Raw genomic sequence first — 24,702 nt, forward strand, 5'->3', positions numbered from 1 at the left:
CCCTTAACAGTTCCATTGGCTAGACTAGGTGTTATTTGCAATCCTTTCTATTACCCTTTTATTTATTTGGGCTAGACAAAGAAGCTGAAATCAGGAATATGACAAACTGAGTAAACAACTGCACCCCTCTCCGCCCCAAAGAATAGTTCCCCTTCTTTCATCACAGTGGTTCCAGTGATCAAATTACTGACACTGGATCAGGACGGTTGCCATGGAAGTGTTATTGGGGATGCTGCTTCTGTTTATTTAGAACACTGTTAGTCTCCAGGGGTCAAGAAATGTCTACTTACCAAAGTAACAAGATGTGTAAACATTTTGATCAAATCTACAATATGCCTCTTCTGCAGCGGCAACATTTCAGATTCCTGTATCATTATGCAACAAAACCTCCTAGCTTTAATGGTCTTAACAAAATCAACTGCTCAGGTATATTAAATATACCTTAGAGACAGAGCATATAGAGAAATAGTTGCCTGGACAAAGCCTAAGATTCCTGGCAACTTTGAACATTCTGACTGCACAAACCCTGGAGGAAATGACCAGATTCTTACTGGAAAGAAATAATAATAAGTAATAATAAATAATAAATCAGGTGGTAAAAGTGATCCGTGCTTTTTCCAGCAAGTAGAGAGAAACTCATTCAGGAAGAAGTTGCCCTGAAGAATTACCTAAAGGTAGGGGAAGTCAAAGGATCCTTCATATTTTTCGCTCCAGAAAGTTTTGAGCTTCTGATCTGGACATCCATATGGAACAGAGTTCTGTCTGCGCTGTGGAAGACGAGGTGAGGTGAATTTGAAGGAGGGAGGCTGTGAAAGTGAATCGGTGGACAGGCCTGCATTTGTGCAGGCTCTCTGTGTATTTGTGAATACTAGTCAAGTCAAGTAACTAGGAGGCAAGCAGAGTTATGGGTCAATGATGCATAGAGTCTAGCGCTACAACTTTTAATAGATTAATCAGTTTAAAAAAACCAGAAAAATAGTAACCCCCGTTAGCTGTGAAATAGACTTTTATATTATTATTGCCTAGTGTATGCATAAAAGAGGCTGCTGGATCAGGCCAGTGGCCCATTTAGTCCAGCATCCTGTTCTCACAGTGCCTATGAAAAGCCCAGTATTTTATCATGGAAGCAGTCGAGCTGCCAAGATGCTGCCTTGAAAAACTACCCTTGATGAAAGTTGAATCATTCAGTCAATTAAGAATCATAGCATTCATTGGCTTAGATTTATTTAATTGGCTGGCAGCTCTAAGTAAGAAGCCCATAATCTGCTTTAGCATAATGCTTTAATCCACTTCTGCCTGCCAGTCTCTCCTGTCTCTCTCAGGTGTCCTCCACAGCCTCTTGTAAATTTTGGCTCCTGGTTGCCAGCCAGTGCCCAGTCACTGAGAGGCCACCAAAAGATGGCGAGGAAAGATTACAGTGCTTGGAGCTTTTGAGGTTTGGGGGGGGGGGGAGCTGAATAAGGAGGGATTTGATGGAGGTCTATAAAATGATGTGGGAGGGGGAGGAAAGTGGATGGAGAGAAGTTTTTCTTCTTTGCTCTCATAAGACTAGAGCCTGTGGTCATCCGATTAAGTTGAAAGGTGGGAGTTGCAGGACAGATAAAGGGAAATGCTTCTTCACACATCATATAGTTAATTTGTTACCACGAGGCCGCAACCAGCTGGGAAAGATTTTAAAGAGGGATTCAGTGAATTTGTGAAATATGGGTCTATCAAGGACTACTTGTCATAGTGGCAATATATAAGTTGTTTTAAACTGTTTTCAGTACAGTGGTACCTCGGGTTACATACGCTTCAGGTTACAGACTCCGCTAACCCAGAAATATTACCTCGGGTTAAGAACTTTGCTTCAGGATGAGAACAGAAATTGTGCAGCTGTGGCGCAGCGGCAGCAGGAGGCCCCGTTAGCTAAAGTGATGCTTCAGGTTAAGAACAGTTTCAGGTTAAGAACAGACCTCCAGAACGAATTAGGTTCTTAACCCAAGGTACCACTGTATTGTGCTTTAATGTTGTAAGTAACTCACCCTGGACCCTAGAGTGTGGGCAAAATTAATAATAATAGTAATACATTGGCTCCAGTGTCAGAGGCATATTAGTTGGTGGGAAACATGAGCAGATTTCTTTTGTGAAACTCTCCTACTTGTGAGCTTCCCATAAACAACTGGTTGGTCTTTGTGAATGTTGGACAAGAGCAGGACTTTTGTTCTTGTGTTCTTATAAAGTGTATCACACGCCAAGGCCTGAAATTCGAGTTCTTTAAAGACCACAGTGACCTCTACAGGCTATGAACCATGTTGGCAGCCTCTACTAAATGCATCTTTCTACAAAGTAGGGAATAAGGTGGAAAAGATGGTGGGGGGGGGGGGAATTGTATGAGCCAGAGAAAAGGGCGATACTCCTAACTGAAATTCCACTCCTCCTTTTCCCAGAGAATTTCACTTCTGTTAATTGTGGCTCACACTTTGGAATATGTTTTGATCTTGCTCAATAGAATCCTAAGCAAAGCTTCACAGACCACTGAAGCTCTCACATGAAGGTTTTACCGAAAGCTACCCACACATTAAGTACTGCTTAAAGTCCAAAATAAAGGGTGCAACATTGGAAAGGGATATGCTGTTGTTTAGATATGGTTCCAGCATATTGATAACACCACTCACCTTTTGATTTGAGAAATATTTATTCCAAAATCCACTGTTGGGCAATACAGTTATCAGAGCCAACCAAAATGTCACAAAATAGCTCAGATTTTTCTAGATTTCTTTTTATCAGGTTATATGTTACCCAAACTGGGTGGGTCAGATCCCACCCTGCAAAAAAAGAAAACCACATCCTAAACTTAGGCTGGATGTTGCAGCCTTGAGGTCTGCATTTAGATTCAGTCTGAGGATGAAGACTGAATTAGACTGCTGAGTGCTTGCAGGTATCAGGTTACGTGTAGGATTCAGGGTTGAAGAAGCAATAGCTGATGCCCATTTTTTAAAACATACAGCTGTTGTTCAGAATGATAGGTAAAAGTCATCCATAGAAACAGAGGCTGCATTCTACACATTTACCTGGGAGTAAGTTCCATTGAACACAGCAGGAATTACATAGCACTGGTCTTCCTCAAAACTCTGAAAGGATATAATCCTAAACATGGCTTCTAGGAAATAAGTTTCACTGGGAATTTTTTTGGAATAGACATGCTAGAACTAGGCTAGAGAGGACCCATGTTTGCAGAGCAATTCCACCACAGAAGTGCAATGGATACACCCAAACTGGCATGCTTTGACCAAAATAAGTTTAGCATGTATTTTAAAGAGGGATGTTTTTAAAATGCACCCAGATAGTGTGTTGCAATCTAATCAGGGCTTCTTTTTCCCCACATCACATCATTTGCTGCTATTCAGGATAAACAAGGATATATATTTCACTATTAAAACTTTGAACTTGTGTCACTGAATAAAAGCGAGAGCAAATATTTTCCTCCTTCCTGGGACTTGGTATTTAGAAGCTGTCATGTCCAATTATGATGGTAGTTTTCCCATTAAAAAGGGTAAGGGAGGGAAGGAGACACCCAAAAGTAATTTGGAGGCCTCATTACGTGCTCCATCTGGGCTCTCTTGACTGTGGGGACGGGGCTTGCAGCATGATTAGTTTTCCCAAAGCCACAGCAACTGCTTACATTAATGGTTCTTGACACTTGCAGGAAAAACTGTGCAGAGTAGTTTATTGGGCTCCTCTGTTAGTGGCAAAGTTCAGGCAATTTGAATGTGCAGCTATTAGAAGCCTTAGATGAAGGCCCTGCTCTGTTTATCTCACTCTGACTTCATGTACATTTGGGACAGGCTGTTAACGAAGATGGGGAAAGGAAAAAGGGATGCCTGTCAAAGAACAGTAGATAAAAAATGTAGTCTAGTTGGAAAACAGCTGCCAGAGATGCTCGAAAATATATCCTGATTTAGCCACACAACTCCTAAGGCTTCTGTACTTTCTGATCATTAACACAAGACAAGCCTGCTGGATCTGCCACTGGCCTTGCTAGTCCAACATCCTGGTCTCACAGGGCCCAACTAGATGGCTGCAGCAAATCCACAAGCAGGACCCGAGCACAAGAGCACACTTTCCTCCTGCAGTTTCCAGCAGCTAGTATTCAGAATCATACTGCCTCCAGCTATAAACCTCTATGCAATTCAGGTGAGGAGATTGATAAATGATCTTTTTTAGGTTGGTTAAAAGTACAGAATTATTAGGTCTAGTCCAGTGGTTCCCACTTAGCTAAGAACTGCAGGCTCCATTTTTCAAAAGCCAAGCCATGGACCCCCTACTTTTGGAAATTTTGATTTCTCTATGGTAGCTTTTGATATGTGAATGGTGCCACGGACCACTGGGTGGGGGTGCCACAGACCTCCAATTGGAAACCACTGGTCTAGTCTATTCTCTTGTGGTAGCAGGTCCCACATACATACTAGCACGCATCAGAACTTGGTGACTTTCCCAAGAAGAGAAACACCTGCCTAAGCATAAAGAGAAACATTTTTGAGAGAAGGGCCGATTTACACTCAAGCTAGTTAGCCATCTCATTTGTGCATTATGGCTCTTATGGAAGAAATTCTTACATAGCTTAACCCTGTGTATACTTTGTTGCACTGATTCCAAGGGACTCACTCTGAAGTAAGGATACAATTGAATTTATGTTTTATATTGTCTTGGCCCCGAGGATTTGGATGTCTTCATTTCCCATCTATGATCCAGCTCACAGCGCAGCTTCACAAGTGCTTTCCGATCCAGCCGAAGAACCTCTCTGCAACGTTCCTTACTGAAATGTTGAAATGACAAGGGAAATCAAAGCAAGGACATTTGCAAACTTTAGAAGGGAATTGTAACTGCTACTTCCAGACTATCTGAAAGGGACTTCAGCTAGTGGTGGGGGCCACACCCCCAGAGACATATTCTTGGCTTCCACAAGATCCTTTTCAATGCCAGATCCTTTTCAACTCAAGAGTGTGGGCTGCGACAGCATTAGGAATTATGGTAGTTGGAGAGTGACAAAGGAAATGAGACACGGCTGAAAACCATGTCTCATCTAGCAAAGCATAGTGACAGAATTGAGAGTCTGTGGGCAGGAACGAGTGATGTCTTACACAGAACTGTACAGCGCCTAGAGCATTGACTTTGTGAATAATAAAACGATGAAGAAGATGACTGGAGCGAGTAGGGAGCTGGCATTCCAACAACATGTAATATAAAAATATATAGTAAAATGCTAATAATATCTTACCTAGTTTGGGGTTGGGGTTTTGTTTGTTTTTGCTCCACTTGCAGCATGACTATATAAGATTGCTATATAAACCTCAGATAGCTGATAATAAAAATAATCCATAATAAATAAAACCACTCCACAGTGATACTGCTTCATTTCTTTAATCTCTTGTAACATTTGTATCAATGGTGAATTTTGTGCAGGGCTGGCAGTGCAATCTGTGTATGGCAGATCATGGGACAAAGTTCAATTGATTCTTTGGGGTTCTTGTTTTTCTTTTGGAAACAAGACATTCCATGGTGATTGGAAAGACAGCTGTTCACAGTGATTGTACATTTTGTTGCACAAAGCTAAAAAGAAAGCCTACACATTGCCAATAAAACCAAAGAAAACCACCTTTGTGCAGAAGATCTCCTGAGAAAGGAAGAGTAGTCTTTTTCCAGGGTTTACTCCCATTGTTGTTTTTGTACAGCCACATCTTACAATTCCTGCTAAACCCAAAGGCAGTGTATACTAAGTAAGTCCATTGCACGAATGATAAAGGTAACAGGTGACATTAAAACGACAATGTATATCAGCATACACATAGTGTAAACTTTTAAAAAATATCACATCTATCCTTTTATAGGGCTTTTAAATACAGTGCTAGCTAGCATTTTTAGGAATAAACTTGATAACAGCAAGTAAAACTAGCTAATTCCAATTGACAGCTGCCAGTCACTCCATGAAACCTGTCCCAAATGGCTTCATGTGTTACATTTATGTGATGACTGTGGGGCCGGTGCGGCCTGTTCTCTCATGAAGCTGTGAAAGTTTCAGTGCAATGGAGATGAGGGGAGCCAACATGACCTGCAGTGAAGGGAAAGAGGAAAAAATTAGAGAAATAAGTCAAAATCCTAGAAACAGTGCAACATTTATTATTTCATCATATTCAGAAACGCTGCACAGTTGGATAAAGCTTGAGATATAGAAACCTTCACGCAGTGGCAGACTTGGGGAGTTCAAATTTCAGTGGCACCCTGTGGAATGCAACGCCAAAATTTGGGGGGCCCTTCCTGCCTCTCACCTTCCATTCTACATCATTGTTGTGGCATCCACTGTGGCACCTCCTCGACTCAGCACCCTAAATCTGCCTCTGCTTCATGGCTATAATCATCCTATGCAGTGCAGACTCAATATTGGTTTTAACATTACAAAATCATGATAAGCACAGTTTTCACTGAATGACAACTTTCTAGCACTCATAGTTATACATTTAATAATCTTTGGTACTTTGTATGCCTCATTATGACCCCTTTGTTCAGAAATATGCTAATATATTAGCATCCCTGTTTCTTACTTTTCTGACCAGGACAGTCTATGCTTCCTTTTTTCACCTCCCACAGTCTTCGCTACAAATAAATCAAAAATTGAGCACATTTATGAAAATCTGTATCAGTTAGTCTAATGATGAGAATCTAAGCACCCCCACCCCAGGAAAGGAGTCTCAAGGACAGATGGAACAGAATGAGGTCCTGAACGTGGCAATGAAACCTACCTGTGGATCTTCATATATTTTTGGTGCATCCTTTTCATAGCTATCGATATACAGTCGCACAGTTGCTCCAGCACTTCCTGTACCACTTAGTCTGAAGATGATGCGAGAACCATCAGCAAAGATCAGCCTCAAACCCTAGCAAGAGAAAAACACACAACAACAGTTTTCCTGGAAGGCCACTCCTTTCAGATTGCAGAGTTACAAAAAAGTGTGTATGCGTTTAGAAAACCACATCCAACAGCTGGTGAACTATCCTCTTTTGGTGATCCTTGATATATTGCTGTTTGGGGGCAAGAGTCCCAAATTTTATTTTTTGCTGAACAGAGCGACACATGCTAAAAAAGATGCATAAAAGAAATAATATTATGTATGCCATGAAGTTATATCTCTTGTAGTTCCTTTGTCCGTTAATTATTATCCAGCTAATGAACTACTTAGCTATGTTTATAGGAAAACTCAGGGAAGGCAGACACCACACAAAATAGAACTGGACAAGATAAGAGCAAATAAACATTTAAAAAAGAGCTTCTAGAGGGGCTAATGTAAAGGCTGAGGCCAGTGAAACCAGGATAGGCAAATTATTTCCAAGTGAGCTTAACTGCACCCAAGCAGGACAGATGATTTCATAGTTCCTAGAGAAGCAACCCATTTTACTATTGTTCATTGGAACAGACAAGCATTGTGTCACTTTAGCTCTGAAGTATATTTGCCTTCAATATGAGAGAAGCTCATATTGAATCCTAGAATCATACAATTGTTGAGTTGGAAGGTTCCCCAAGGGTCATCTTGTCCAACCCTCTGCACTGCAGGAATCTCAATATGCTGTCCCCCATCCAATTTAAAACCAAACCAGATCCTGCTTAGCTTTACAAACGTGCTAGCAGTTTTATTGCTGCACCACTAGGAGGATATGGCACTCTTTCTGCACAGTCTGCAACAACTATTTAGATCAGGCTTCCCAAACCTTGGCCCTCCCGATGTTTTGAGACTACAATTCCCATCATCCCTGACCACTGGTCCTGCTAGCTAGGGATCACGGGAGTTGTAGGCCAAAAAACATCTGGAGGACCGAGGTTAAGGAAGACTGATTTAGATGATCAAGAGTCCAAAAGAAATGTTCTTTTGCTTTTCCAGATCAAGTCAAAAGGACCTCAGGAGATGGAGGAGATAAGAGGCATTCATTCTTATGACATTTTCCAATAGAAATTGTGATTATAAGGCTCTAAATTGTGTGAGTTATTGTGTAGCATAATAGCTCCTTGTAGCCATGGGAAGAACAGAGAAGTCTGATATGGCTTCTATGCTTCCCACAGGTGACCAGGCATGGTTTTACCATTACAAAATGGAACTAAATACAAAATTAATTTTTTTCTCTCAAGTAAGCTGTGTGCATGTCTAAGGACATCATTATAAATTGATTTATAAGGCAAAGCATATCTTTCTAGGAATTTAAATCTACGAGTCCATCTTTATTCTACCTGGTTCCTTGAGATGCTTCCATCCACAGGATCACTGTACTCAAAATTATCAGCTTTCTCCACAGTGTAAGATTTGTCCCCCGCTGATAACTTCTTCCCCACAAAAGAACGGTCAAAGAACATCGTCTCTAGATCCTTCATCATCTTGTTAGCACCATCAGCTTCCACTTCTTCATAGTCATACCTAGAAGTAGTCAGGGAGACTTTAATGAGACAGAGGGGCAAATATGACCAGTAACCACCACCATCCAGACATGCCTTTTCGTGTTTAGCTTTTCATACAGTCTGTGCTGGGTGCTTTACTAGTAAACCTTCTTGCACTGGATTAAAAATAAGGGGCAGTAGGGAGAGCCCTATTCTTTGGTTCCTACTCAACCACCCCAGCTCCTGAATCTGTAAAGTGGCTTTTGGTCCCCCTTCCCAAGTGCCACATTCAAACAGGTTGTTAGATCAGTATTTTAATGTTTGGTGCAGAATTTGGGACTCCAAATTTGCATATCAGTTCCTTTCATGGAATATGGGGCTATGGGAGTTCTGCTCATTCCAGCTAACCACATATGAAATGTGTGGCACTGCCATGACACAATTCTTGCGTGAAATGTGCTAATCCTCACCTTGTGAAGAAGTTCCGCCCATATTTTTGCCAGTGGTCTTTCAGGATCTCTTCCACACTCTGTTTACGGACAGCAATGATTGACAGCCATGCCAAGACTGCCCAGAGTCCATCTTTTTCACGGATATGGTCAGACCCTGAATCACACACAAATCAAACAAATGGAAGAGCAGCACATCCAGAGAAAAACTTGGGTTAACCATAGTGGAATAAAACGATGTCTAATCTGCAACTCACAAAACTTGCACCTTGCACAAAATACAGGCGGCTGGTAGATGGCTGCACTAAAAGCATAATAAAGAGTAGGCAATTGATGCTTCACTAACTGAGAAACATATGTGTGCTACGATCAGAGGGCTGAAACAAGTATTTTGCATACTAAGACCTCTCTCCGGTAAAAATGTTTGTTATCTACTGGTTTGTACAGAAAACATAGTCAACAGTAAGTTTGGTTTATAAACTTATTATATTAAGGGCAGAATGCAAATGAATTTCCCCTTCTACAATTTCCTCTTCTTTGCCCCCCCCCCAATCTGTTCTACCCTTAATCCTCCTGAACAAATAAGAGGATTCATGGAGGCTGCAGGTCGGAAATAGAGGAAGAGTAAATTATGTTGCCCCAGTGGAAGTCCACTTCCATTGATGGGCGGTCACAATTAGATGTCACCCTAAGAGTTTAAGGGGGGAAAAGCACAGGGTTCAATCCAGGCCTCTGCTCCTGCTGGCTCTAATCTAGATTTCTCTGCTTTATAGCACAGTGATATGCATACCTACTCAGAAATAAGCCCCATCAAGGAGAATGTGTCTTACTCTTATATAAATGTATATGGGATTAAAGCCTTCATGCTATGTCTGATGGAATGGTAGCTATAAAGCGTGCATACTTAGAATCATAGAACCTCATCCTCTACCAACGGAGCTATCTTGTAGAGTGTCTTTTTGAGTGTTGAGATACTTTTGACTAAAGTATGCGTTGTATTTTATAATCTCCTTTTTATTAAAATATTTGTAAACAGGAATTGATTTACTCTTTATGCATTTTGTATGGTGTCTTAACTGTTATTCCCCCCCCCCCCAAGAACCGAATTTACATTTTATAGTAGCATTTTTATGTTTTAAACAACTTTTCATGTTGTTTGGGTGTTGCTTTTTATATTGCTGTAGTCAGTTTGGTATGTTGTGGCCTTCTGTTCACAAAATATAAGGCGGGGTACAAAAACTGAAATAAAGCAACTGGATATTGAGGCTGTTTACTTACCAGTACCAAAACTCTCTTCTCCGCACAGGGACAGTTTGCTTGCGTCCATCAGATTTCCAAAGAACTTCCAACCCGTCGGAGTTTCATACAAAGCAATCTTTGTCGCTTTGGCCACTCTGCAAAAGAGGTCAAGAAGAGAATCACCAATGTTTTACTATAGAGAAGAACAGCTGTTATTGAGCATTCCACTTAATAAACCAGAGGTGCAAGGCTCATTTCGGAAGTCAGCCCCTTTGGGCCATAGCTCAGTGGCAGAACTATTTCACATGAGGAAGGTTCCAGTTCAGTCCCCAGCATCTCCAGGTAAGGGCAGGAATGTCCCCCATTTGAAAGAGCTGCTGCCAGTCGGTGTAGACCGGAGGTCAGCAAAGTTTATCTTGCCTGGGCTGGATCAGTCCTGCAGAGATCCCTTCGTGGGCCAGATCGCGTGTGTGAGCGCACACACCTGCTATTTTCGGTGTCTACATCTGCGCAGGTGTGATTTTTGGTTTCTGTGCATGGAGAGACGTGATTTTTGATGCCGTGGAAGTGAGTACCTGTGGCGCGCTGTGCCGGTTTAGCACAGCGTGCAAGTGGGCGGCTCGTGGGCTGGTCAAACAACCTCTGTGGGCCGCTTCTGGCATATGGGCCTTAGGTTGCTGACCCCTGGTGTAGACAATGCTGAGCTAGATGGAGCAATGTATAAGACAGCTTCCTGTGCTTTTTAAGAGCATGCTTACCTTACTCAAGCATCAGCTAGGAAGGGATGAGCTGGAAGTCATCAGATTCCAACATTTTAGACAAAGGGGGCCTTGAGAGCAAGGCCAGGTCCCAAAGGTCCAATGCAACTTGATCTGTGTGCTGAAAGGGGCTCTTTGGATTTGGTTTCCCCAAATAAAAGCCCCTCATGCTGCATGACAACACACTTTTAAAATGGGAGAAGAGTCCCAAAAGTAGCTTGCCTGGCAGATTGGTTGTTTATATAATAATATAGTAACAACAACCAGAACCTTACTAGGCATGCCCTGTATCTTGAATCCAAGCCAATACTGCTTGCAGTACATAACAACAATTAAAAATGCACTAAAAAAACCCAACACTTTTCCTGTGTGTTCAAAATTTTTATCCTCCCCCTTAGCTAACAGACTGATCACTGAAATGACACATACAATAAAACCAATTAAAAACTGTTAAAAAAACAAATCCATTTAATAGATGCTGTAATAAAAATCTAGCCAGCAGTTAAGAACCACTATTTTAAAAGAACAGGCATCAGTTAAGAAAGTACCATCTTAAAAGAGGAATTAGGGATGCTATAAATCTGTTAATTTGGTTTCAAGTCCCAGGACTCCAAAGGAACCTTCAGTTCATGCGACCAGTTCTGTCTGCACACAGATCACCCTCACTCCTGTTATTATATCATTCAATCCCTACAAGCATTCCCAAAGCACACATAGGAAAAGAGGGTGGGCAGTGGACAGAAGAATGAGTTTTCAACATGAGTAGTTTATCAATCAACTGAAATTCTCTCTTGTACACAGCTATTAAAGGTGACAGAGCCCTGTTCTCTTTTGCATCTGTCCACCCTAATAGGATACAATGTGAGAGTGTAAAACATATTCATTCCTAGTCATGGTTCACCCATAATTTTCATAAACCATCCTTGATAGTCAACTGACAGAAAGGAGGAGCCATCTGAAGCAAATGAATCAAGCAGAAGGCCTTCCACATGTAGAATCCTACCTGTCAATTGCTCCACTTGTTGGCATGCTCCGGGCAAATCCTCGAACACCCGTCTGCTGAAAGTAAGGAATACTGAAGATATTTGCAGCGATAACAGCGACAGAGTCTGAGGGATTAACAAAGAATCCATGTTTTCCAAGTATCATGTTGCGATCCTAATGAAGACAGTAAAATAATAATAATAGTGGCGACAGATTGTTACCTCGTTGATACAAATGGCTGGAAGAAAAAAATCAAAAGCGTACTCCGCATAAACTCTGAGAGTAAGATCAAGTTTAAAACAGATTGACAATACAATCCAGGATTTCAAGAGAGAGAAGGTGGCAAATGAAAAGCACCTCGGAACCTGTCCTAGCTGGACTGTCCCTTCCCACCTCCAGGCCCCCAGCTGTCCTGTGGGAAGGACTCTAGAAACATTCATATTGTAGTTTTTAAAATGTGCATTTTGATGTTACTTGCATAACGTGAGTGGGATGTTTATGCTCAGTTTAGCACCATGTTCACCTGGCGCTCTCCAGATATTATGCAGGAAGATTGCCATTATAGAGCTTTGCTCAAAAAATAAATACAAATTACAACCCTCTAGCTTATAATTATTCTATAAGCAGCATACAGTCCTGAGCAAGTTCCCCTTACAACTCCAGAACATAGCAACTTTTCCCCTCCTAAAAAGTAAGGGGAAATGTGTCTGTGTCTTATGGAGTGAATGCAGGTGGGAGGCTTTGCTCAGCGCTCTCTTTAAAGAGCTGCGTGGAGCGTGTGTGCGGCTCCGCACGCTCTTTAAAGGGAGCATGGCACTTGGGGGAGCCTTCATCCCGCTGCCTGGGAGAGGCTGCGCGCGGCTATCACATAAGCCAGGACAGCAAGAGGCTATCCCAGAAGCCAGAGCCCTCTTCCTGTTCTGGCTTCTGGGATTCAGAATATTTTTTTTTCTTGTTTTCCTCCTCCAAAAACTAGGTGCATCTTGTGGTCTGGTGCGTCTTATAGAGCGAAAAATACGGTAAGTTGTGCCAATGATAGGTCTAGTCCAATTCTTCATGTTCCACATGTTGTCAGGAACAGTCCTCTCCTCTTTGAGAGAATCAGGAGGAAAATAGCTCCACATACCCCATCTCCATCAAAGGCTGCTCCAAAATCATATTCTCCCGTCTTCATGGTCTGGACCAGATCAGCAGCATAGGTTAAGTTTGGATCAGGATGGTGACCACCAAAGTCCTCGAGGGGTACGCAGTTCACAGCAGAATTTGCTGCTGCTCCAAGTTCTTCACAGAGGATCTTTTTTACATACGGGCCGACAACTGATTTAGCAATGAATGGACAGATAAAACAGAAACACGTGTAAATTACTGGCAATCAAAAGTTTGCTGCCGAAACTAATTTTTAAAGATGACCAAGGAAGATTTTTGGCAATTGAAATTCAAGTTCAAGGAGAGAAATTTCTGATTGTGGGAATTTATGCACCGAATGAGGGGAAAGCTGAGTTTTTCAAGAAGTTGCATGAGACATTGTTGGATTATTTGGACTATAATTTAATCTTGATGGGTGATATGAATGGAGTAGTATCGACAAATATGGATAAAGCACAAAGACAGGTAGTTACAAAAGAGGGGGGGGAAAGTTTATTGTATTCTTTTAAAGATTTTGCTATAAAATGCATGTGGTTAAGGAATGGTTGACTGCTCATACACGTTAAAGGGGTATTGATACACTTCACACAAGTGTTTCAACAACATTTAATATGCACCAAATTGTTTGGGTACATGAAGTTCAAGAGCAGCACTGGAGCAAGACATTTTGCTGCCTGAGGCAAGATGCCGCTCTCCCCTTCTACAAACAGAGGCCAACCAAACTAGAATTTTCCTTGAACACTAAGCAATGGAACATCTTCTTTCATTGCACCTGACAGCAGCAGGCTAACTCTGAGGTTGCAAGGCAGACACACAACTCCCTTCACTCTGTGACCCTCAATACCTGTCTCACTGCCTAATGGTAGTGGCAGCCCTGTTCAGGAGAACTTCACCTCAAGCTCATGGAACAAAGAAGAGGAAGGTGGAAAACTTGACAGTATTGTAACACAAGGCCTTTTTTAAATGGCTTCCTCAAGCTAGTGATGGTGCTTGGAAAAAAACAGTCTCTCTTCGTCTCCTTATCAGAATATGAAATATATCTTCAAGCAGTTTTAGAGTAGAACATTTGTACTTTTTCAGTGGAAGTGTCCCTATTTAATCTTTCTTACCTCCATGCATAGCATCTATCCGAATCTTTAGATGGTTTTGACCTGAGAGTAGTTCTTTCAGTGCACTAAAATCAAAAATATTCCTTAGCATATTAGCATAAGCTTCTACTGAGTCCACAATTTCAACTGAAAAATAAAACAGAACAACCCACAATTATTTGAAGAACCTGATGATATAAAAGATACTACTAATTCAATACAAGTAGATACTTTGATGATCGTTCGGCAACAGTAATAGGGGAAACGCCCATGAGATGTGCTTACTGTATACAAATATGGAACATCGCCACTTTGAGGGAAGAGTACAAAAGATGCGCAACTTCAGGAAACAATTCTCATCTTTCCAAACTTGTATGTGCTAATATAACCCCAATGGAAAATAGTGTTTGAGATTTACAACTTGGTCCTTTGTGAAACTGCCCAACATTTTTGTGTACAAACCCACTAGCACAATGCCCCGTGGCAATATTTCACAATTACCAAATTGTAAAAGTGGGATATGGACATAAGAGGCAAACTTTGTTAGATCAATTGGTAGTTCAAAATGGAACTAAACAAGTTAGCGTTTTACAAAACAAAAAACATAGATGTATGTGTCTTTGTTGCCTGGGCTGATCACATGTCCTCTCATTCAGGAGAATATGGGCTGGATCCAGAATTTAGTCATGATTATTTGTAAGTCTACTCTAAGCAAGGAAATGAAGTAAGTCAAGCATGTCTGAACCCAGTCCAATTAATGTTTCCTTTTGAGGCTTTCAAAGTTGAAACAATACTATAATATTTAAATTGCTAGCTATTGCAAGTGAGAACCTTCATTAATAAGAGGAGAAAATGGATTTTACTTGCCTGTAAATGGTTTAAACTTATTCTCCAAGTCAAACTGCTGCTTTCCAATGGTACTGAGGTCTACATTTAGATCTGGACATATAGCATACTCTTCAATAGTCTTGCTAATTTGGAAAATTTTATCAGTAATTCCTTCGGGAGCAGGCCCTAGGGGAAAAACAGATTTTTATGGCAGACCACAAAAGATATGCTCAGATATGCTCTCAGAGTCAGAGATAGAAGAGTGTGCCTCTGGAGATAATGATAAAAGGAGGTAGATTTAATGTATGTGCTCAGAACATTAACCCAAAACTGTTTGCATAATTCCCAGCACATCAGTGGTAAAAGAAAGCCACAACGTCCTACGATACAAAAGGTGTGTATGTATGTGTGTGTGTGTGTAGACACACACAAAGAGAGAGTTTTATATTTAAATGGACATGTCATTCCTGTCTTCATATGAAATGAGTATGTATTGGCAGTGTAGATCATAGAAGAAACAACACCCAAGCAAGACGTGTCTGGGTAAAAAAGTAGTAAATGCAGCATTATCTTAAAACAAGGGTAGCCAATGTGGTACCAATGATTACAACTCCCATCATCCCTAACTATTATCCATGCTTGCAGGGACTGATGGGAGTTGTAGTCCAACAACCTCTGGAGGGCACCTCATTGGCTATCCTTGCCTCAGAACATGCATTGCTGTGGCACAGCTGAAACTAAGTGTAGCATTCTAACTGAACTGCTCAATTTCTACAATTCCTTCCTGGTTTCCCCTTCAAACTCCCTCCCTCTCCCTTTTCCTCAACTTCTGCTCTACCCTGAAGCAGCCCACCCAATGGATTTAACAATAGTCAAGAGGGATGAGTGGGATTGGCGGTCAGAAGTACTCACCTCCATTTGAAGTATTGAATTTAATTCCAAAATCCCCATTAGGTCCACCAGGGTTGTGGCTTGCTGTCAGAATGATGCCGCCAATTGCTTTTATTTTTCTAATAATGCAGGACACGGCTGGGGTAGAAAGGATTCCATTCTGTCCAATGACTAAATGGCCAATCTGAAAGAACAATTCAAGGGAAGGGGAAACAGCAGTGCATTAGAGACATACGGCTTGCGAACATTAAAAAAAAAAAAAGGTTTCTATGCATCAGGGTAGTAACATAGTGCCCTGCAAAAGTAGGACTATAGTTCCCATCCTTGATGGGAGTTGGAGTCCAACAACATCTGCAGAGCATCATGCTGGCTAACTCTATATGAGCAAATCCGTTCAAAGATTCTTAGAAATACTGTGCTGCCTTTTTTTTTTTTTAAGGCAGTTTTCCATGCAGTAAGTGGAGTGCAGCAAGTCTGTTTTGAGCTCTAATATTCCACCGTAACTTTTTTAAGATAGGTTTTATTTATATGCAAGTTAAGATTATAAAAAATACTTACAAATAATCAAAAAGAAAAAGAAAAATTTCTCCATAACTTATGACTTTGTTCTTACTTAACTCATATATATTTGTAGGGTCACATTCTATGTATTTGAAATGCCAAAAGACTTCTGATCACTTCTAGGTAGCCTCCATTGCATTACTGCATGTATTTAGGGCTTATCCACACCTCCTCTTGTCCTGGCGCTTTCCCTGGGGAAGGAAACTGCTCTTTAGCACTCAACTGAGCAAACAACTGGGTTTTCTGCAGATTGCAGTTTCTTCCTATTTAGAGCTAAATAATGCATTTTCACTGGGAAAGGAGCGGCCAAGGGGAAAACCACTTGAGGTGGTGCTTTCAAGGCAAGCAGAAGTGTGGACAAGCACTGAGCGTATCTTGGATGTTTCTGTGCTGCTTAAAGGAAGTGAAATTTAGCAATTCTCACTGTACTTCTTTTCTATTAAATATTCTCCAACAGAAACTTTACTGTACCTGTTTCTCTTTTGCAACCAGTGGTTTTTCCCTTATAAAGTAAACTATACAGCTAAGTTTTGGTTTTCACTAATAAATACTTTCCATTCATGTCGCTCAAGCCAACAAGTTAGCTCAGTTGGTTAGAGTGTGGTGCTGATAACGCCAAAGTCATGTGTTTTATCCCTGTATGCGCGCATATTCCTTGGACTAGATAATCTATGAGTCTATGATTGTAATTCAGTATGGTTCATCAAGTTGCCTCTCACTACCAATGAAGCCAAAGAGCCATTGTACTTTCTTACACTAAATATTAATAAAATATGAGTTTGATCCAATCTTGCTCTTCCACAGACAGAACTCCAACTAGTTATGGGAAGGACTGCAATCCAGTGAGGGTCTCCACTGGAGGGATGCAAGTCATGTGCATGGATTCCCCTTATGCAACCCCTCCCACAGTTCAGGAGGATCACCCAACTCTATAGCAGATTTTCAGGAGAGAAAGGAAGAATTCGTGGAAATTACCCCCCTCCCCCAATACATACACACCTTTTCTCCAGGGGAAAGGTTTTGTGCATGGAACTTGTTCCCTGCAAGTCTTTATTCAACCCTTTGTATGTTCGCAAACGGGGACGCGGGTGGTGCTGTTGGTTAAAGCCTCAGTGCCTAGGACTTGCCGATCGAAAGGTCGGCAGTTCGAATCCCCGTGGCGGGGTGCGCTCCCGTTGTGTGGTCCCAGTGCCTGCCAACCTAGCAGTTCGAAAGCACCCCCGGGTGCAAGTAGATAAATAGGGACCGCTTACTAGCGGGAAGGTAAACGGCGTTCCGTGTGCTGCGCTGGCTCACCAGATGCAGCTTGTCACGCTGGTCACGTGACCCGGAAGTGTCTGCGGACAGCGCTGGCTCCCGTCCTATAGAGTGAGATGAGCGCACAACCCTAGAGTCTGGCAAGACTGGCCCGAACGGGCAGGGGTACCTTTACCTTTACCTTATGTTCGCAAACATCTGCCGCCTTATCAAGACCTTGACCCATATGAAATCTTTGACCCATTTTCTCCCTGCCTCTGACACTCAAAAGTATGTAAAAGAGGAAAGAGAAGGCGTCTGCACCAGCCATGGGGACTTATAATGCTGGCTCCAGAGAACATCTGCCACAGATTCTTACCCAAGCATCCTGGGTCAGAGTCAGAAATCCTGAAGAGTGGAGGCATGTTATCTACCCAAGACTGTCCAATGGTTTAGCAAGAATTATGCATGTAAAAGCATGGAACGAAAACTATGAATCTCATAAAGAGGAATCAGTCAGGAGGGCTTGGGAGCAAGTGACAATAGTCATGTTAATAATAGCATTAAAGAAGCAGGGGGGTTATAAAGAAAGACTGAAGAAATGGAGGTCAGTTGCGTAATATATAAGCAAGGAATTTTGAACAGCTGGGGATGGGGCAGATCAACTGCATATGGAATGGTGTAAGTATAATACTTTAGCCTCCTCTAAAAGTTATGTTATTTAATATTTGTTAATTCTTTATATTCTATTTAAGACATCTGTATATGACTTATTTTAAATAATTGGAATCAATAGGAAATGCACTGGTAACATGAAAATAAATGCTGCTATATATAAATATATTGTAAGAATGAATTGTTTTAAATATTGTTCACACAGAAAGAGGGCTAAAGGCTCAGCAGCTTTTACTGATGTCATGCACGTCTGAGGCAATCTTTTGGATCACGCCCCAATTCTGCTGTTAATGACCTATCGTTAACATACCTAGGAAATACCATGAACATGCCATCAATAGTAGTTAGCTATTTCGAGCTATATCACTAACCTGGTTTAAGGATTAGGTACTAACTCTGACCCCTTTTCAAAACTAACAGGATCATTTTTTATCTTTTAACACAGAACAATGCAACTGATCTCATCAATAAACACACTTCCTCAAGCCTGGCAACATTCTGATGTTTTCTACCTGCTTTTAAGATAAATAGGGCTGGTACTTTTCTCCCCACTTAGGTATTTTGGTGCTTTCCTATTAAGAGCAAAGAAGAGCTTTGTGTCTCTCTTCTGACCCCTTGGGGTGAGAGCAATGTGAACTTCGACTTAGCTGGCCATATTCAGGAGCAGTAAGTATACTGATAGCTTGTTGTGACTCTTGTGTAAGTTCATAGGAACTTGCTCAATTAGGATGCGACTGAGAGGGAGGGAGAACGGGAGAGGGCGGAAATTGGTGTAAGTTACAACTCAAACATTAGACATGCACATTTCAATCTCATTTCCTGCAGCTATCCAAACAGCTCATTTGTACATCCCAAAGGTAAAGAATGTCCCTTAGCAGAACATAACCATGAAATCATCCATATATATATGGATTTATATACACTCTCTCTACACAAGAGTTCTCTGTAGATCAAGGAAAAATGTTTAAGCAAAACGTATTTCATCTGCTGCATTTCCTAAAGTGGAAAATAAATTGATTATTTGAAATACCAATTCAAAATAAATCCATTTATATAACCTGGATGGATTCTGTCATTTTAAATTGCATTGTGTTACCTATGTTCTTAATCAAATTCATGTCAGAGTACATCTCCATTTTTCTTTTCACATGGCTGGCTCTTGGGCCCTTAAATAGTAAAGATCAGATTCCCCAGTCAAGCTAGTTGCTGTCTGTAGTACCATTTTCTTCTTTAGAACATCTATATGACAGGAAGGAAACCGGAACGACACATCAGCAGTCTAAATGTGGCTTCTACGGCCCTGTAAACCATCCTATAATTACAAGTCCAATTATAGATATCACTGCCTAGGCATGCCAAGTCAGGGAGCTACTAACGTATTAACTTCCCTTAATTAAATTAAATCATCATGTAAAAAATGGAAAATACATTACTTAACTGACCAACCATTTACAGTAGTGTAGTCCCATAGGAGCCAGTGAAAAATAACCAGCATAATAGGTAATGAATCACTTCTCAAGTATTTGTGGTCTTATTTGGAAATCCTTTGGATTCATCATTCCTAAAGAGGTAATTGTACCTGCCTCTATCACCTACCACTGCTCACACCTAAGAAGTGATATGTTCATCTCATAAGAAGTTTCTAATAGCAGGTGTCCTTGGAAGCATATTTCATTTAACTCCCACAACTACTGATGAATGAAGGCCATAAATATATTACCAGATGTTGAAAAATATTTCACAGAAGTAAAAACATTTAATAAAATTGTATTTAATGTATGACACTCACAAATAAATAATGTGAGGTGATCCTGGTCTTAAATTCCATGACCTAAAACACTGGTAAACTAAGAGCTTTCTAGAACTAAAGCCACAAGTGTAGCAGCTGTGTACGAAATTACTTGCACAAAATAACCAGTTTGAACAGACAAGTGTGCTATGAACTAAATTGCAGTCTAGTTATCATTTGGATTAAAAAGTCCTGTTTTTTGGTTTCTTTGTTCTGTTATAGTAATTTTTGGCAGGGCTCTTTTTCAGCCAGAATTCAGTTACGGCGTCTTTCAGGTGGGCACCATTGCCATTATAAGAGAACAAGGGAGGTGTTCTCGGTGAGTTCCGGGACTTCTAAAACAGCACTGATTTTTGGTGAGATGGAAAAGTAACCCTTTTAAAAAATGTATCATGCTTTTTCAGTTGGAAGATACCGTATATAGGATTTTAGCCAATACTAGTCCGACTCAGAGGAGGCCATTGGAGTTCATATACATGACTAACTTAGGTTTATTACTTTCAATGGGTCTACTCTGAGTAGAACCTAGTTGGATACAACCCTGCAGGAGAAGTCAACATAACACTCTTCCAGTCGCAAGCATTTCAGTTCACCTGATGAAACGACTCCCCTCCGCCACCTCTCCTCTCCTTCTCCCACATGCTGTTCCGGTGGTTCTCCAGACCAGCTGATAATTGGGGCTGACTAGGGGTCCCATTTCACTAGTGGGCCTTGTTGCCCTGGCTCCTGCAAGCGCACCTACTTAATTGAATCCAGTCCATAATGGCCAGTGTGTGTAGGTCAAGATAATTGGATCTGGGCTACTTTACTGAGCTCAAGAAAGTTAACACCCCTAGTAGCCAATACCGTGAAAGAAAGACTAATAGTAAGCAGAAAGGGGCCCAAATGAACAGAGCAGTGGCAAAAGTGTAGAAGAACTGGCATGACAGTGATGGAGTAGAGGGCGGAGGGGGGGAGCTCTTCAATCTTTAAGAATAAATCCCACAAGTACAAGACATTCTAAAATTTGTTGAGAATTGGTGCCAAAGACAACTGTAGCACAACAGAGCAGAAAGGCCAAGTGTGATTAAGTGAGGGAGGTGACTTGTTTGTATCATCCAATGGCTACTGCACAATCTTTGTACAGCAAGCATATACCCACTCAGCTGCACAGAAGCACGGGATGTGGTGAAATAAACTGTACAAATTGCTGCATCAGCACGGGACAGTCAGGGGCTCTGGAATTCTCCACTAAACAAATTCCTGCCGTGGCAAACAGAATTAAGTACTGCTTCACACGTGAGTTTCCTACAGTCCTATGGTCACTTTAAGGCTTGCTACAGAAGGTCTTAGATGACTGACATGCTCCCACGCTAAATAGCTTCATGTTACAATTTTACAGTAACTCATTTCTGTTCCATTTATTCTCTTGACCTATTTGGCCTTTGTAAATCAGTGCAGACCTGAGTGCACTTTAGTTCACTGGGTTAGATCTTCGCCATGCTTGGAGTAGAACTCGGTAATTCCCATTTATTTCAATGGAGCTACTGAAAGCATGGCTAAATCTTGATCCAATCCATTGACTTTAACATGATTAAAACACACACACAAGCTGTTCACTGTAAACACATCCTATGCCCCTTTTAAAATGTGTTTTTTTTGGGGGGTGTTATTTGGTTGTTGTTTTTATTTTGATTATGTATTTTGTGGTTTTATATTCTGATTTTATTCTGTGAACTGCCCTAAGACCTGTGGGCATAGGGTGGTATATAAATTCAATAAATGAAATGAAATGAAATAAATGCTCACAGCCTGTGGGTCTAAATTGTGGGAAGGAAACAACACACTTTCATCACTTATTTACTTTCCTAAACATTTTGTGAATCAAAGGTGGGAGAGAGAGGGACAGCTGCAATTATTCTGTTTCTAACCATGGTTCCTCCATACTGCTGAAAACTTAAGAGAGCCTGTTCCTGCCCACCAACCTCTTTTGAAGCATAACAATCCTAAGAAGAGCCAGCTGGATCAGAACCATGGCCCATCCTGTTCTCATACAGTGGCCAACTAAATGCCTATAGGAAGCCCACAAGCATTGTATCATGGAAGCTTTTGACCTGCTAAGATGTTGCCTTTAAGAACCACCTTGGTAATAAATTGCCCTAATCTAAGATTGGACAACAATGTAAAGTTCATTTCCCTGATTTTGAGCAGATACCTCCAAAATATTTTATTTGGGTTATCCCCTTCACACATCACATTGTTATACAGTACAGCATTCACTGCCACAAGACACAGTGATTGGTGCCAATCTAGACAGTTTTTAAAAAAGGGATTAGACACATTCATGAAGGATAAGACTATCAATGGCTACCAGGAATGATTGATGTATATTGCCTCCAGGATCATGCCTCTGAATACCAGTTGCTAGGAAATGACAGCAGGAGAGGACTATTCCTCTTGTTCTGTTTGCAGGCTTCCCAGAGGAATCTGGTTGGCTATTGTAAGAACAGAATGTTGACTAGATATACCTTTGGAATGATCTTTCTACAATATACATACTCAGCCCCCCCCCCCAAGTTTACATGTGGTTTAATAACCAGTTGCAATTGCCTGTCCCTGAGAACTCTGAAGCCAAAACTGCCTCCATTAAAATGTAGCATTATATGAGAACCACCTACACCCTCTTATGCCTTGGGAGGGGGCACAGAAGCCGGAGGCTCCCTGGGGCTTGTTCTCAGCATGCTAAACTATGCTTGTGTATGATATCCAGACATAATCATTGTCTTCTACATGCCCTTATGAATTACTTGATATCAAATTCTGGCGAAAAACTATTAATTTTAAAACTGACTTAAGCACCAATGTCAGTTTTCAGACATTCGTGTATAGAAAACCTCCATTGGCTAGAATGCATATTGATTTCTCTTTTGCGTTAACAATATTCACATGTACACGCCAGAGGTTCAAATGCAATTTTAACATTATCCTTCCAAACTTTCCCAATCAAATCAAACAAATGATTTAATTGCCCTACACCAAATCAGTGTTCGGAACTCCCATTGTTCTAGGCGCATTTTGTGACAGGGAATTTCATTAGCGTGAGCCGTTTCTGAGCTCTGGGCACAGTACTGCGCTTAAGATTTCAGATTAAAACTGCAGAGTGGAAGGAAAGGAGGACCTTTTTCTGCCTCCCCACTTCCGGCTACTCTCCGAGGACTGGAGAAGAGATCCTCTTAAGAATATTAGGGGGGTGGGCAGAGGAAGGAGTAGACCATGTGAAAAGTGAACATAATATTTTAGCTGCAGTTCATTCATTTTCAGCTTTGTATTCTTGTTATAAAAAATGTGTGCCTAGACATTGTGTTGTTGTGCCCATAACCCAGGTTTAAGGTGCCATTTAGCTCCTAGCTTTCATATCTCAGTTTCTAACACTGTACCAAATGATAGAAATAATTCCTAACATAAGGATTTAACCAGAACGGAGGCTGATTCTGCATCGCTCTAACTTATCCAACAGCATGCTTTTATAGCAATTCTCATAACACAGCTATTTATATCCATTGAGAAACTGAAAACATGCTTTGTCGATTCATCTACTGAGTAGCTCAGATGGAGAATGACAGAGCTTTGGCTACTCTAAGCAGGGAAGAGGAGGGGAACAATGACACAAAACCCTTCTCTCAAGCAATCATACACTTCTAACTATACTATACCACAATATTTGCACATGTTAATCTAACACTGAAATCCACCCAAGAGCCAACCATTTGTTGTCGACAACATGGAAACAATAGGAAATATTTCTACGTTTCCATCAAAACCCAACTTTTCAAAGCTAGACTACAGAACAACATAAATTTAGTTTCCAAGACTGCTAAGGCAATCCCCACCCCCACCAATCACCATATCTGACCCTAAGTAGTCAATCAGTAGCATCCAGATAAAAATGTGTTATTATTGCATTACAAAATATTGAGAACTTTTAACACGTAAAGAGTCAGCACATCAGAGAGCTGTTAGGTATTAGAGATGCAATCACATTTACAATATACCAACCCCATTGGCAGCAGCCATCTGAACTATCAGTGTTATTGCAAGCTTATTAAAATATCTCCCATCTCCTCCAACTACCATAGTAGATCCTTGTCGATCTCTTAGGTCTATGGAGAAAAATATACTCTGGATAAAATTGTGCAGGTAGTTTAGGTTGGTCTGAAAAACATATGTCTTCTTCCGTAATCCACTAGTTCCTGGTTTCTGGTCATAGTAAGGTGCTGTTGGCAAAGTCAGGATTGGCAATGGACTGTCTTCCATGATCCTTTTTCATACAAATGCATTAAAAAATAAAGACAGAAAAATACAATAACAGTGAAAAAATATATTTGAATCAGCCTTGATACTGGTAATAGCAGATCTCTTGGTTAGAGGTTCAGTTAAGTAGCTCTGTACCCTAAAATAGCTCCTTGAACCTTCTGCTGAATGTGGTTTCTGTAACTGAAGAACTTTTCTTGCACTTGCTCTGAAAGATCACTGTCAGAGAGAATACATCCAATTCCACACTGCAATCCCTGAGGAAAAATGGATGTTGTAGAAGTCTTTAAAGCCTTTTGATCACGACAGCGGCAGGGCTCTGAGCTCCTGGTTGTCACCGCAAGCAGGATTTAAACGCAATGAAATC

At 41.0% G+C, this 24,702-nt stretch overlaps 1 protein-coding gene across 1 annotated transcript in view; it reads right to left on the reverse strand.

Moving 5' to 3' along the window:
- Positions 1-5,387: 5,387 nt before the first annotated feature.
- PGM1 (phosphoglucomutase 1) overlaps positions 5,388-24,702 on the reverse strand; it is a 28,337-nt gene continuing 9,022 nt past the window's right edge. Inside the window, exons 2-11 of the mRNA XM_028733215.2 lie at positions 15,806-15,968; positions 14,933-15,079; positions 14,087-14,212; positions 12,958-13,148; positions 11,851-12,005; positions 10,129-10,244; positions 8,872-9,007; positions 8,258-8,441; positions 6,780-6,914; positions 5,388-6,091 (exon numbers count right to left, since the gene is read on the reverse strand). Of these exons, the coding sequence (XP_028589048.1) occupies positions 6,002-6,091; positions 6,780-6,914; positions 8,258-8,441; positions 8,872-9,007; positions 10,129-10,244; positions 11,851-12,005; positions 12,958-13,148; positions 14,087-14,212; positions 14,933-15,079; positions 15,806-15,968 (1,443 nt within the window). The 3' untranslated portion in view covers positions 5,388-6,001. The remainder of the gene's footprint in view (positions 6,092-6,779; positions 6,915-8,257; positions 8,442-8,871; positions 9,008-10,128; positions 10,245-11,850; positions 12,006-12,957; positions 13,149-14,086; positions 14,213-14,932; positions 15,080-15,805; positions 15,969-24,702) is intronic.

The sequence above is a fragment of the Podarcis muralis genome, chromosome 5 (genome assembly GCF_964188315.1).
Source record: "Podarcis muralis chromosome 5, rPodMur119.hap1.1, whole genome shotgun sequence".
NCBI lineage: Eukaryota > Metazoa > Chordata > Lepidosauria > Squamata > Lacertidae > Podarcis > Podarcis muralis.